Source organism: Aspergillus flavus, chromosome 8, assembly GCF_009017415.1.
Source record: "Aspergillus flavus chromosome 8, complete sequence".
Classification (NCBI taxonomy): domain Eukaryota; kingdom Fungi; phylum Ascomycota; class Eurotiomycetes; order Eurotiales; family Aspergillaceae; genus Aspergillus; species Aspergillus flavus.
This window is the reverse complement of record NC_092403.1, coordinates 2,522,390-2,536,489: the sequence shown is the minus strand read 5'-3', so window position 1 is coordinate 2,536,489 and position 14,100 is coordinate 2,522,390. Positions and strand designations below refer to the sequence as shown.

Sequence of the window (14,100 nt, the reverse complement as noted above, 5' to 3'; positions counted from 1 at the left end):
CATGAACCTTTAGGGTACCATGATGCATACGGGCAGGGGTAAACACCAAATGCGTACGGTGGACGAGTAGCAAATTATATCTTCAACAACACTGGATAATATATACATCGCTGGGAATACAATGTATTTTATGCAGCTGTATACTTGAAACAGCGTGGAAACTATAGCGCTGCGTATTTCTTATTTTCCCTTCATTTTCTTTTCTTTTCTTTTCTTTTCTTTTTTTTTTTTTTTTTGCGGTTGCGCTAGGTCTGCGATTTATGTTTTTATACACGACATAAAGATTCAGGATACTAGGCAACCGCAAGAGCAAGCGAGGAAAGGGGCTGGAAGAGAGGAAAATGTCTCTAGATGTAGAATGTTGCGCTAGAGTCGGGAGACGACTGTAGATAGTCGGCAGAGCGTAGGCTTCTTAATGCTGGGTATGAAACCATACCCAATATCTAAGCTAGAGATAGTGGTTGTTTTGGGTCGTCCTTGTCTATCCTGTGGGAGTTCGCCGAGATAATCCGACGTGTATCCCTTCTCCCATTCTCAATGTACAACCGCAACTGACTAGAGATAACTGAATCATCTCACTGTATGAATTCGCCACAAAAACGTGTAGGAGCATTGTTCCCGTAATATTGTAATGACCGAGATCAATTTGACCAAAGAGGGTATTAAGGACAGCGTAGATACAGAGCAGTTGTCCCCTGAAATATGGACAGGGCACCAATATATTCGTGAAGTCCGTGTCATTGTGAGTAAAAGTATCTTCGTTTAATGAGGCTTGGCCAGGAACTATGAAGCCTAATATGAGTTTAGAATGTAAGGAAAAGGAAGTCCAGAGTTGACTACTCTGCTATGGATTTCAAGTCTTCGTGGCAGAAATCTGTGGAGCCATGCCTTCAGATAGGCTTTCAGAGCTACGGTTCCTGGTAAGAAAGGCAAATATACCGTGATATTTCCACGGTTGGACCGAGCCCCAAGCATTTGCCGAGTCAGTATGCCAATCCTATACCTCGGGTGGACCACGAATACTGACCCATTGAGCTAGACAGAACTTATTAATCGTCAGGTTCGTGGAGGAGATACGCTAACGGGTACCTATTATTAACAGTAACATATTTGGAGTAACCTACATCCTGAGGGCCCGCGCAAGGACTGTTGTGCAGGGTTCCATTATTATCGACTTGTTCCATCCTGACAGAGGCTTTTCCATACGAAGAGGGAGCTATGAGGCGAAAGTACCCTGGACCCTCCTCGTAGTCTAGATATCGAGAGCACGTGGTGAGCTCATTTAGCCTTGTTACGTGAAAAGCTTCCTCGTTAACGGACAAAAACCCACCACGCAAGAATAACTTCGGTTGTGATCGAGGTTATACTTCGTAGGAACAATGTTAGAAACTTCTGAGTTAGGAAGTAGGACATTAGTTGAGAGCGAACCCCTTATAAGCTACAGTGAGCTCTGGAATTTGCTGGTATAAGTGCTTCGCCAGGCTGACTTCTTTCATTCCATATACGCAATACCCTAAAATCCTGATTTGGGGAAATTGCAGGCATATATCTAGTTCTTCACCCCAAATGAATTAGAAACCAGTGCGGTGGATCTATTTAGGCAATTATATATTTTTTCTCTGAAAGTGTATAATAGCACATGCCTGACTACTACTCAAGAGCTTTAGCTAGGAGATCCCACCTATACAACCTTTCAATAACGAAAACATATATATTGCTTTACTAAATCATGATCTTCCATTCGAAAACCCTTAGCAACACAGAAATCGTAACAAATATATCATAGAAACTACATAAAATCTTCAGAATTGAAGTATAAGTACCCTTCATAAAAGTTCACTATAAGCAATTCAGGGCCCAGCAAACTTGATTGCTGATAAAGGGGTCCTGCTATATTAATGTTCTCCAGAGTGGGTCTGAAAGGGTCAAGATTCGACAACGCTTTAGTGGAGACGCCATGCAACAATCCCGAGCCAACCATATCTCTTCTTTGGCGCAGGTTGACCTGGTTCTCTTCCTTAACTGAGTCTTGGTATCTGCATCTCGGACTTGCGGATTTAATCTCTTGGAAAACGTGCCACAAATCCGTAAACTCTGACCTCAATGTCTGCGACGTTATACATAATCGAGTCAAAATATACACTGGCTAAATACCGGTACGGTAATATTTACCGAAGCAAAAGCCGAGTCAATCCTACACAGAAACAAAGAACGTGGACAGAAAGAGAGCATCTCAAACAATTCATAACACCGTAAAGATTCAGTGTCCCACAGGCCCCAGTTCCAAATCTTCATATCCACTGATATTGTCATTTTCGGCATATCCTCGACTGCCATACGCCACCCAAAGAGCGTGCGATCTGGACCGTGGTGGGAATGCCCACCCTCCACCGTCTTCGGTAGGACTTATAAGCCTCGTTGATGGGAAGGTATGGTACCACCGGAAGCTGAGACACGCGAACAAGATTCCAATTATAGTGGCGCTCATGATGTCCCACCCGGCATGCATGTAGTCTGAGTAGCGGGTCGCACAGATGCAAAGGGCAAGACCAACAGGAATGGTGGCAATCAAAAGGAGATATAGAGGCGGCGCGGCTGGCCGTGAAGTTAGTGGGTATGCTGAGGGTCCGTTCCTGGTAAGTGCGGAGTGTCCGGTACGATGGGACGGAGGGATGATTGCAAATTTAGCGCAGAGCCAGAGTGAGAGATAGAGAAGGCCTGCCCAGGCGAAGGAGGAGTGTCCCGATGGGAAGGCTGCAAATCCATCTTTGATAACAGCAGCGTCTGTGTTCTGACAGATACTGGCGCGGACTAGAACTGCGGCTCCTTCGCGTCTCAGACCTAAGCCGCCGGCCAAGTGGGCGGAGATGTTGGAAAGGTCGGGGTTGCATCGGGCTAGGAAATCAGGTCGAGGCTTTCCGACGATATCTTTCAGTCCTGAGACCACGAAAAAGGCACCAGCAAGACTGAGGCACAGACCGAGCCAACCGGTATGCCATTCCCAAAGGCGGCTTTTCGTGGGGCTTAATCCACGCGTTCCATGGCCTGATGCGGTGATTGTCGAGGTCGGGATTAGGAGGCTGAGAACCATTATTATGACAGCCGGGACGGCTAATGCAAGGATTCCAACCACGGTGATGGAGAATGTATCCGAATATAAAGGATAAGATATGTTTGGATCGTCTAGGGAGAATGCATGTTGATTCCCGGTTATCTTGTACAATATGCCTCCTACTGCTGCCAGCACGCTGGAGAAAAATGACATTAGTATGAACGAAACACATAGAACGCTAATATGGAGAGACAAACAGAACAACTATCCAGTCAAGAATGTACGAAGATATCGTAAGCTTCGACGTGCGGTTAGAGCCCGAAACACTGCTATGTTGATTATCCGTAGCGAATGACATAGTGATGCGAAAACAACCCGGTTTTCTCTTGAGAGCTATTTAGTGTCTGTCTCATGCAGTGCCCCTGATACACGGGATTTGTTCTCTCCGCAGCCAAATTATTATAAATCTTTTTGGCATGCTCTGGCCGATGTGTTGTCTCATAATCAATATGAACAAATGCCCGGTCGACATTCGGTAAGGTCTCAAGGTTGTTCTGCGAATCCATCACAACATCCACTTCCACAATGAGGCGCCGGCCAGCATAGTTTCACCGGAAAATGAGAACAGCTCGGGTTACAGTATAGTCGGTCATTCAAATATAGATGACCACGTTTAGGATGTCTGAGTCGGCACTGACCCCGATAGGAAGCTTGCATTCTTCAATGGACGTGTATAGCCAGAGGACCCCCATCGGGTCAATCCACCACTGAATCTCCACCCGTCAATAGGAGTCAGGATTCCGAAGCCACTAATGAATAGATCATTGCGATGGTCTTCCCACAAGATCCGGACCTGAGAGTACTTTTTCTATGAAGCCCAGCTATACAAGAACAAACCGAATTTAACGCCGAAGCCATTATGATGAAGGAGAAGTATATGTTTCCGATGTTTCCAATGCGAGCCTTGCCGACAGAATATGCGGTGTGTTGCCCTTTTTTGCAGTCCGATTGCACAGTATCAAAGTGACGTTTGAGACAGGGTCGAAGATGGAGTCCGCCATCGTAGTAAAAGAAGGGAGCTCCGATGAAGACCCTGAGCTATTATCGACCTTGCACCAGCCGGGGAGGAACCATTTCCTCCCCGAGAGTTGATAATCCTAAAGTTTCCTTCTATGGAAGTAAGTTGAAAATGTGCGAATTGATATGATCGGCTTTTGAATCATGACACATTGTCAACCTTCCTGATCGTCCTTATTGGGATCTAGCTCTCTTCATTGATATACCTCTATTCATAGGATAATACTGACGAGCATTCTGGCTTTGGATAACATGAGGACGTTAGAATAATCTTGGCAACAATGCATTACAAGGAAATATATATGTATAGTAAGGCAGCCCACGGCTTTGAATCAAGAAACACGGCTTTGAATCTGTAAGAAAGACGGCAATCGGTCCCCAGTTCGTTCAGGTCATATCTAAACACTCTCCCGATGTAACTCTACAAGATTGACTGCGCTATTCGATGCCCTTTCCTGGGCCCTCCTACTATACTCGACAGTATAGGTCATCGTTTGCGAGATTTTGCCACTGGTACCCGGAGCACTTGGTCTCGTGGCCTTACGTGCGTCAGATTCACCAGCAGAACCACCCATTATTCCAGGGAAGAAGCGGACCAACACAGCCCTGGCTGCAGGTAAGCACGCACAGACCACTGCAACCTGACATTCGATGACCGACCAGACGTTGATCGGTTGTAACTCGACTATCGTGAAGCCAGTTAACCTGGGAAATGGGAGGAACACAGGTTCGTTGCTAGTTCACATACCAGTTGGGTTCTTGTTCCAGCGGTTATACCAGAAAACAACGACTCGGAGAATTCCAACAATAGTGAGGCTGGAAGTGAGAATGCTTAGCTTGGAAGACAATAAGTAGTTCAGCAACGCAGGCCATTACTCACACCAAGCCCATCGCAAACATAACACCAACTCCTAGTTTCTTTCGCGCGCTGAGATTTAGTTTCATCACCTCGTACACTGGCATGGCGACCATAACAGCGTCGACTGCAATGTTGACGAAGCTATTAGCGAACGTTGCCGCAATAAAGTCGATGCATTTCCCTTGTTCTTCCTTCGTCCATCCTGTCCATGCCAGATGGACTGGGGTACACCGAAGGCCATCAACCAGAACCCAGGTTACTGCGATTGCGGCGTTGAGACCGATAATGGTATACGCTGTGTAGCGAAATGCTATGGACTGGAAAATTCGCAATAGGAATAGACAAACGGAGATCTTTGCGAGAGATATTTGAATTTTGTATAACAAAACATAGATATAGAAGATCTGAGAATGAGATGAGCATTTTCCCTGAACGTTATAGGAATGACTTACCTTCATTATCTCTGTTATTTCTCCAAAAGGCGTAATGTTCCAGATGTCTTTCCCGAACCCATGATGAATCACTAAGATAGGTTAGTTACATCCTCCTCCTCATAGGTTTGGACATTGTGACTAACTGGACACATTCAATGAGAATACAGTCACGGCCAATACCTTAGCAGATGTTAGAAACCCAGATGTTGTTGCAATTAGGTAGGCCAGGTAGCAGTCTCACATATGCCCCAATAATAGTATAATCATCCCACCCCCAACTACCAGTGATACGCATATACTTAGCGCATATCCGGGTAGCAAAGAGGATTGTCGCAAGACATAACGGAACAATGAGAGCGGGATCTGCGGCGGGGCGTCCGTGATGAGTGGGGAGGTTGCACTGCTGAGACTGTAGCCGTTTGGCAGCTGTACATTGTTCAGTTTGAAGCAAGCAAGGAAAGCCCATATGATCACATACTGAATGATTCTTTGACCGTGCAATTTGCAAGAACACACTGTTCCCAAGTAGACTGATACAGATGATCGGTGCAAAGACACGTCGACTGAGTATCGGAACAAGTTGAGTTCCTTTGCTGCAGTGTGCTTTGTTCACAGGTGACCTGCTATGGTGTCAGGGTTTGTTCTATCAAGTCAAAGACACCGAACCGCACCGCGCATTGTGGAAGAACTTCAGTTGTTGTATTGGCAGCTACAAGTGAGGTAGCTAAAAGAAGCGAGGCGAATATTGATCCCCGTAGGGATACCATTTTGATTCGTATTGTAGAGGGCTGGTGCAAAGCAGACAATGTGATGCTACCTTGCTAAATAAGGGGATGGCGAAAGATAAAATGCGGCTTCGAGATAAGCTCGAGGGGCTCAGGGAAGCCCCCCTCGGAATGATCCATAGCACAATTCCACAAGTACAAGACGTAAGGCCCACTCCGCACACGACAGGCTCAGGCTTTGCCCCCAAAGCTTGTGTGTTTTGCGTATGGTGCGAGTAGCTAGCGCCAGAAAGTGATTATCATTCAGGGTCGACATGCATTGGTGGATAGTACAATTCTGACCAGTGGTTGCAGATCAGGGTCACAAACCATGGGAACTCAGTTGCGTTATTTTTTCAACACCGAGATTTTCACCTTCAGACCATCTCGTTTTGTCAATAGTTAACTACCCACAATCTGACGTTTACATGCATTACACATCCACTTAGTCTGCTATCTGGATTGCACAGCTTCTATTACCAGCAGACGGCTCTGGACAGACAGTAATCTAATACTCTTCGAATAGTTCCTGGAAAGTTAACATCCGATAGCGTGAACTCACCACTCGCCCCTGCATAGATAACGAACCAGTTCAACGATAGAAAGCATCGACGGTGGGGGAACGTGGCAAATCCACATACCACAAGCCGGATCGACCAATTATACGTCAAGCTGAAAGAAACCCGAGCTTTAACTTCGTGTCCGTGTCGATCGCTACCCGCTCTAGTTGATTTTACGCCACTCAACACATAAACCCTACAGGCTGAAGGGGGGAACCTTCCACGTAGATTGCGTCTTAGTCCCACTGATATGAACTAGTCTCTCTTGGTCTTCCAGTGGATGACAGCCTCGGATGTTGACAATTTGTTAGAACTGCCGCTAACCCACCTACAACGGGACTATTGAATTTTAGACTGTCCAAAAGGCCCAGATTATAAGCTTCTTGTGCCAGTGATTTCGGCCCCACTTCCATGGGCTTTGCCCCCTTTCTGCCAATCCCGTTAAAGTGTGGGCGAAGTCAGGGTATGTATTGGGAAACGATCTGTCTCCAGCCAGGTGGTTCAAATCCACGCCTATTTTCTGAATTAGAGAGGCAGATAATCACCTGATCAAGAAACTCAGTTGTGGTAAAGACGACTTTTGACTTCTAAGCATTGTGTGAGGTCAGCGCCCTGGGATCTCGAGAATTTCTAGATTCTCTACAAGTCTCTACCAGTGCCCCGTCAATATATTTAGTCTCATGCCCACTCGACCAAAATGTCATGGATATCAAGGTCGCGCCTTGAACACTTGATTCGCCAACATTTAGTCCATTACACAAAAGAGACAAAATGAGGTTGTGGAATAGTGAGTTATAGAAGAGGAAGTCTTTCTAATAATCTCTATAGTATGCAAGGTACTGTATTCTTGAATCGGAATGTTGGCTGTGCCGTGCATGGCCGCAGGTGGATCATTACCCTGCAATTATTTCACTACTCCAAGTTTTTATATAAACATGACTGCGCTACTATACTAAAATTATTAGTATCTATTTTCTTACGACTATTTGTGTCTTACTTTTATATCGAAATAGTGAGCACGGCAAACCCCACGCCTTTCCGATCGGGCTCTAAAATACGTCCGGATTTATGATAGGTCCGTAGCCTTGTCAATTGTGCATCTCAAGCGTGGGCCAATAGAAATGCCGCAGAATACGGGTGCTATGCGACCTGCCACATATAAATACAGATCCTAAAACCTCACCTGCCCCCAACGGATACAATGTTTCATCCACTCTCCAGATCTTGAGCTCATTAACGGTAAAAGCACGAGCTAAAATGCCTGCATACACTTATCGTCCACTTTCGGAGCCTACCATTATTCGCATACTTCAGGTACTGCCTCAAAGTAAAGAAACCGACCGAGTGGAATGTTGCCTAGCTGAATACTCCCTGGCAGACACGGGGAAAGCACACCACTATGAGGCGTTGTCCTATGTCTGGGGTAACCAAGATGATCCTGAGTCGATCCTTGTCGACGGGGATGACTTTCAAGTTGGGCGAAACCTTCATACTGCATTACTTCATATTCGAGACGACCAGATTGTTCGACATCTATGGGTTGATGCAATATGTATCAATCAAAACAATGAAGATGAAAAAGCCCGACAAATCCCTCTGATGCGGGATATCTATGGACATGCTCACCGAGTCATTGTCTGGCTTGGCAATGTAGCAGACAATAGCGATCTTGTCTTTGAGACTATTCGCCTCGCCGGAGAACGGGCCCTTGCAGGAAACACGTGTCCACAAGAGGTCACTCCGGAGTCTGAATTTCACCAAGCAGCATGTTTAGAATTGCTTAATCGAGATTGGTTTCGACGTATTTGGGTAAGGGATCACCAAGTGCATATGGAGAGCAATTGGAACGCTATATTAAGAAGTCGATATAGGTGCTCCAGGAGGTTGGGGTCGCACGAGATATCTCTATCATGTGTGGAGCTGCGGAGATCCATGGGTACATTTTTTGCTTAGGCCTGAGAAGGTTGAAGTTGGATTTAGACGGCCAAGTCTATTCTGCACTCAGCCTTATGAGTGGAGCGATTGCACGTCCTAGATATACACCTAGTACCCGAGGAGAGCTGTCTATGGCCGAGCTTGTCGACATGTACCATACTCGTGCGGCTACCCAGTTACATGATAAAATATATGCTTTGCTCGGTTTGACGTGTGATGACCGAAAAGCAGCGGCTCTTATTCCAGACTACACTGCACCTTGGGATAAGGTCCTCCAACGATTCGTTACGTACGTTCTTCCATCGTCATTCCGTGTACAGACTTTACCAGACCCCGAAAGTGTATTCTTAACGGGCAAAGGGTACACCATCGGCCAAATAAGCTCAATTGAGGGTTACACCTCGTCTGTGAGGCAATCATTCACTATTACTTTTGTTTACACTTCTTGCGCTGCCCATTTCAAGGAGAAGTGGGGTTCTCGATGGGTAATTGGACCATCGGCAAAGCCTGTTCGGCAGGGTGACGTTCTTATCCTTCTAGAGGGCGCTTCGAAGCCAAGTGTCATAAGGCTCTACGAAGGCTATCCTGTCATCATTGTACTTGCAGTGACTTCACAGCAGACAGAAGATACACATCAGCATATCTCTGATGATGGAACCAGGTTGCAACCCACGAGAGCGCGTCATATCATTCCCAGGTGGCGAGGGGAGAGCCCTCAAACGGAAATCACCATGTCGCTAGAGACGGGGTCCCGTGATATTTCGCTGATTTGGAGCTGGAAATCATGTATTTCAATTGTGGGGAAGGGGGGTGAATATGAGTGCCCCTTGCAATCCATTTTATTCCAAGCCCCAGTCGAACGCAAGGATGATATACGCAGCATTGTGGAAGATCTTGTCGTGGAAAGAATTGCAAAGACGGACTGGGAAGCAGTAAACCTTATTCTTGATCAGGTCGGGATCACACTACCAGTCACAGCCAAGGTACTTTGTGCTGCTGCTACCAGTACGGAAGAGTCCCATTTTACTTACATGATCAAAGCCTGGGGAGAAAACGGCCTGCCTATCAGCTCGCAAGTACTCGAGGCTGCGGCAAGAAACTTTTATCTGACTGGGCTTCAGCTCATGCAGCACCACCGTAGAGATATGACTCAATATACCACTGACAGGGTACTCCAGGCAGCATTGACGAATCCCTCCGACTTTGCATACTATATGGTTAGGATCCTTTGTGGGGAGAGCGGCGAAAATGTACCTATTACGGAAGATGTACTCAAAGCTGCTGCTGCAAGATCGCGAGGTCCCGCACGGGACATTATGCTGTTCCTCTGTAAACATGGTGGTGAAAACCTACCTATCACGGAAGATGTACTGAAGGTTGCGGTGAGTCATGCATCACCTGCGAACCTTGCCATGGTGATTATCCTTTGCGAATATGCTGGCGGAAACCCGCCTATCACCGAGGATGTACTTAAGGTTGCTTCAGGCCTTGACTTCTTTGGAGGCGCTGCGATTTTGATTGCCCTTTGTGAACTTGCGGGCGGGGACCCACCTATCACTGAAGATGTACTGAAAGCCGTTGCAGAACGAACGGAGAGGAATGGAGATATTTTTATGAAGATTCTTTTCCATTATGGGAACGAAAATCTGCGTATTACTGAGGCTGTTCTCTGCGAAGTTGTGGGGAATGCCAGCCCATCTGCACCTAGACTCATGCAGTGGCTTTGCCAAAGTTCTGGGAAGCATCTGCCTATCACTGAGGCTGTTGTTTGGAGGGCTTTGACTAACAAAGGAGGAGGAAGGAGGTCCCGAAGGTCAACATTGTTCGACAGAAAGGTCTTTGATCCATACTATGGGAAACGCACGATGATAGAGTTTCTCTGTCATTATGGCCGAGCCGACGTACCTATTACTGACGAGATGATCGCGTATGAAATTGATGATGATCCGTTGACCAGCCACATCCTCAGAGACCATGCACGTAAGATCCGATCAGGCTCTTGGGGTGTCCGCGAAGCAGTTCGAAAATTCCGTGACCCTGGAAAGGTCTTTTGTCAGATGGTAAGATCCGCGAAAGAGAGCCTCGGAGTAAACAAAGATAAGCGGATATATGAAAAGAATATTGTCTGGATCCAGGAGTCCCTCCGTGACGTGGGAGCAGAGACAAAATTCAAGTCTAGAAGATGGTTGGAGCTGAAATAGGGGTTATCTGGTGAGGCTATTGGTCGCTGCCTGACTTAAACCAAAACAGGCTCTTTCGATGGGATCCGATCGCCGATAATACACTCGTCGAAGTCGCATCGCATTGGATTCGGCCAATGCTGAGCGAAGTGAATCCGGCGCCATTGGAAATTGGAAACGAATTAGCATTCTGTGTGGAGGCGCGATTCGGCCATGGCCTTATTTGCTTGTTCACCGTCTCTGTACCTTCCATTTTCATGAGCCCGGTAGGCTTTTGCGGACTTTCGAACAGCATTGGATAGACGAAAGAGCCGTATCACGGTTCCGCCGATCGTATCGGTGATTTCCGAAATGTTGTCTTCTGCGGGATCCATGTCGCTGTCCGAGTCGCTTGCATCGTCGTTGGGTCTCCTCGTGACTTTAGAATCGCATTGTTTTGATAAGTGTTGTCTTTCCTGCTCGGAGTCTGCAGGGGGCCCTCGATCGGCTTCACTGTTTGACGAAATTACCATTAGCACACAGTCTTTGACGCTCGGTCTATCCATGGTTGGTGCGACATGTACTTACAAGAAGTCAGAGTGTCACAAATAATGTCCAGGAGCTGATGTATGATCTCTAGGACTGTGGCACTGGATCGGAGTCTGTAGTCCAACGAAACATCGGGCGTTCCATAAACATCCATGTTTGAAGCCCACAGTTTAAAGCGTGCCAGCTGATCATCCATGATAGTAGGATCTGGAACAAGATCCGGCACAGCCATGTGTTTATGGAAGAGAGAGTTGCACTGTGTTGCATGTTCTGCGATGGTCGGGGAAAGATTGTCTTGGAGGAAGGTATCTTCCACGCGATCTAGAATTTCCATGGCGAGCTGTCGGCAAATCCTTGTGACTGATCCCCGTCTTTGCGTGAAAAGAGGCTCCTAATATTTGTTGGACGAGCAATCGCGACCAAATGGACCTCAAAGTGTCAGCTGATTCGGTATGGGTTACAAATACTAGCGGTACAAAGGGTATGGATCCAGAACCCTATCATTGGCGCACTCGGCGAGACCCAACATACTAGTAGTACCAAACACACCAGCGGCCATTCACGATTAGCTTGTGAACTCGGTGTGATGTTGTGATAGAAGACAGTGTACAGTTTAGTTCCATACTGTGCGTGGGGATGAGGGGGGAAAGGGCCATGAATATAAGTCCCCCGGGTCACTGAAGCAACTTCTCCACTCCTGCGATCATTGTTCGAAGTTTTCACCTGAAACCCTTAACCCCTTGAAGCAATGTTCTGTACAAAGACGTATGTTCCGTGTCCGACATCTGGTTTCATCCATCCACACCACTAAAGGGTCCGCTATGTCTTGGATCTATAGAACCGCTTACTATTACATCTCATTTTCTTTATGACTCCCAGCCGTCCCTCTGATCTTCTTTCAGTAATCCAGCCAGCTCAGACATCCCGGGAGAAGGAATCATGTCAGGAGCAGAACCCAGAAAACGGCAAGTGCCGAAAGTCAATATGAGCACAAAGAAGGACCCCACAAACCAGCCAAAGGTCAAAGCCCGAATCGTAACGTGGCAGGAGATTTCCGAATGGTAGTTCGACAACAAGTATATCCTAAGTGGCTATCGACCAGCGAAAGCAGGCTATCTGGGGATGTTTACCAGCCTGACCTTTCTGCACAACGAGTCTTGCAATGTGTACACTCATCTGATCGGAGCTCTGCTCCTACCACTCGTCGCAACTACGTTGTTGCGGTACCTGGCAGAGCCTCAATTTCTCAATGTCTCGTCTATGGACTACGCTATGTTTGGACTCTACTTCTGCTGTGCGGAGATCTGTTTGGTCCTGAGCGCACTTTACCATCTGATGCAACCCCACTCGCATCATTTAGAACAGTTCTGGCATGGAATGGATCTACTTGGTATTGTCATTGTGGCAATGGGCACATTCGCTTCCGGCATCTATTATGGATTCTTTTGTGAAGCGAGCCTGCAAAAGTTGCACTGGGCTATTGTGAGTCCCTCCGAGCGATCTTCACTATTGACCCCATCCTCCTGGCAGTCGGGTCAAATCCAATGATACGCTAACATGGGTTCTAGGTCTTAACCACAGGTACTGTCACGGGTGTTCTAATCTCAAACCCCTTGCTCAGAACGCCGCGCTGGCGAAAGGCGAAGGTGGGCGCCTTCGTTATTTTTAGCGCTTCATCTTTTATACCCCTGCTACATGGAGTCCAGCGATACGGGCTTGAATATATGCTCCAATACTCGGGAATAAAATGGTATCTGCTCGACCTTACTTTCTATGGTACCGGAGTCAGTCTATACGCGGTATGTCTGTACGCTCACCGTGTGTTCCGTTCCCCGAGAGACAGGATTTCTGATGAGCATCTATAGTTCCGAATTCCGGAGCGTTTGGCATCGGGTAGGTTTGATATTTGGGGAAGCTCGCACCAGATCTTTCATGTCGTGATCTTATGCGCAATGTACGCACACCTGACCGCTCTGCTGCAGGGTTTCACAACATGTCATACACTGGATATTTGTCGGCTTCGGGGTATCTATTGAGCAAAACGAAGCTGTACCAAAGGCTGGACTGCTATATATGCAACACATACGTTCTATAAAGCATTCAGATCCATAAATCATCTGTAGTGCAGATAGGGTTAGGGGTAGATTATAAAAGTGGTATAACGCGTACAACGACCAGAGGAATCTGGATTGAGAATTCCTACGATACGGTCACGAAGCACCTTTTATAAGATTAGGGCGTTGGAATATCAGCGGAAAAATTAGGATACCCAAGATTAACTATGGCCATGAGTCATCATAGAATACCAGTTCCCCTTACTCTAGATGCCGATGCCTGTACTCCTTGGACGCTGATAAGAAGTCAACACGCGATAGTCGGTGATGTCCGGGTGAAGTAATCGATCTACCCGTTGCGCGGTTTGCGAATTGATATCGTCCTGTTAACTTTTCTCTTGGAGGCGAGACTGGGCGGTTTCCCCAAATATAAGATGTATGCTGGTTACTGAACCTTGAGGACTTCTACAGGAATCAATGGCTCTATTGTTCTCAATATACTGTTATTCTGACCATCCACATTCAGCCCAAAACTTACTTTTTGGTGACTTCGATTTCTTTGGTCACAATTTTGTATATGTTAGGCGTATGTTTGAAATTAGAGAGAAGGGGATAAATTTCTCAGAGGAGAGACACGCAATCATCTTTTAGGGAGAA

At 46.7% G+C, this 14,100-nt stretch overlaps 6 protein-coding genes across 6 annotated transcripts; 2 read left to right on the top strand and 4 right to left on the bottom strand.

The window, feature by feature from the left end:
• Positions 1-347: 347 nt before the first annotated feature.
• On the bottom strand, positions 348-1,184 carry F9C07_13102 (uncharacterized protein; the record flags this gene model as incomplete). Its single annotated transcript, XM_071507946.1, has 3 exons — positions 348-383; positions 940-1,035; positions 1,125-1,184. 3 exons carry the CDS (start codon positions 1,182-1,184, stop codon positions 348-350), a joined length of 192 nt encoding a protein of 63 aa, XP_071367474.1.
• A 1,039-nt stretch (positions 1,185-2,223) lies between these two features.
• Positions 2,224-3,410, bottom strand: F9C07_2264537 (diacylglycerol pyrophosphate phosphatase; the record flags this gene model as incomplete). The annotated part of the gene is made up of 2 exons (XM_071510181.1): positions 2,224-3,248; positions 3,310-3,410. The coding sequence occupies 2 exons, from the start codon at positions 3,408-3,410 to the stop codon at positions 2,261-2,263; spliced, it is 1,089 nt and encodes a 362-aa protein (XP_071367473.1). The 3' UTR covers positions 2,224-2,260.
• A 1,028-nt stretch (positions 3,411-4,438) lies between these two features.
• F9C07_2175553 (uncharacterized protein) lies at positions 4,439-6,903 on the bottom strand. The gene is made up of 8 exons (XM_041295783.2): positions 6,094-6,903; positions 5,901-6,042; positions 5,664-5,848; positions 5,566-5,602; positions 5,441-5,511; positions 5,010-5,392; positions 4,878-4,945; positions 4,439-4,814 (listed from the first exon to the last, which is right to left on the bottom strand). The coding sequence occupies exons 1-8, from the start codon at positions 6,187-6,189 to the stop codon at positions 4,528-4,530; spliced, it is 1,269 nt and encodes a 422-aa protein (XP_041150943.1). The 5' UTR covers positions 6,190-6,903; the 3' UTR covers positions 4,439-4,527.
• Positions 6,904-7,871: 968 nt separating this feature from the next.
• Positions 7,872-13,530, top strand: F9C07_2287644 (heterokaryon incompatibility protein-domain-containing protein). The gene is made up of 4 exons (XM_071510919.1): positions 7,872-8,555; positions 8,618-12,871; positions 12,958-13,188; positions 13,255-13,530. The coding sequence occupies exons 1-2, from the start codon at positions 8,004-8,006 to the stop codon at positions 10,880-10,882; spliced, it is 2,817 nt and encodes a 938-aa protein (XP_071367472.1). The 5' UTR covers positions 7,872-8,003; the 3' UTR covers positions 10,883-12,871; positions 12,958-13,188; positions 13,255-13,530.
• On the bottom strand, positions 11,044-11,723 carry F9C07_2237284 (uncharacterized protein; the record flags this gene model as incomplete). Its single annotated transcript, XM_071510007.1, has 2 exons — positions 11,044-11,348; positions 11,429-11,723. The coding sequence occupies 2 exons, from the start codon at positions 11,721-11,723 to the stop codon at positions 11,044-11,046; spliced, it is 600 nt and encodes a 199-aa protein (XP_071367471.1).
• F9C07_2206197 (hemolysin-III related protein) lies at positions 12,374-13,425 on the top strand (the record flags this gene model as incomplete). The annotated part of the gene is made up of 4 exons (XM_071509627.1): positions 12,374-12,424; positions 12,455-12,871; positions 12,958-13,188; positions 13,255-13,425. The coding sequence occupies 4 exons, from the start codon at positions 12,374-12,376 to the stop codon at positions 13,423-13,425; spliced, it is 870 nt and encodes a 289-aa protein (XP_071367470.1).
• Positions 13,531-14,100: the final 570 nt, after the last annotated feature.

Bases quoted from the DNA above. Each gene is read 5' to 3' on its own strand.
- F9C07_2175553 (XM_041295783.2), bottom strand. From the start codon at position 6,189: ATGGTATCCCTACGGGGATCAATATTCGCCTCGCTTCTTTTAGCTACC. The intron at 6,043-6,093 runs GTGCGGTTCGGT...ACACCATAGCAG, and splicing joins AAGTTCTTCCACAATGCGCG to GTCACCTGTGAACAAAGCAC. The intron at 5,849-5,900 runs GTATGTGATCAT...AACAATGTACAG, and splicing joins CACGGTCAAAGAATCATTCA to CTGCCAAACGGCTACAGTCT.
- F9C07_2287644 (XM_071510919.1), top strand. From the start codon at position 8,004: ATGCCTGCATACACTTATCGTCCACTTTCGGAGCCTACCATTATTCGC. The intron at 8,556-8,617 runs GTAAGGGATCAC...AAGTCGATATAG, and splicing joins ATTGGTTTCGACGTATTTGG to GTGCTCCAGGAGGTTGGGGT.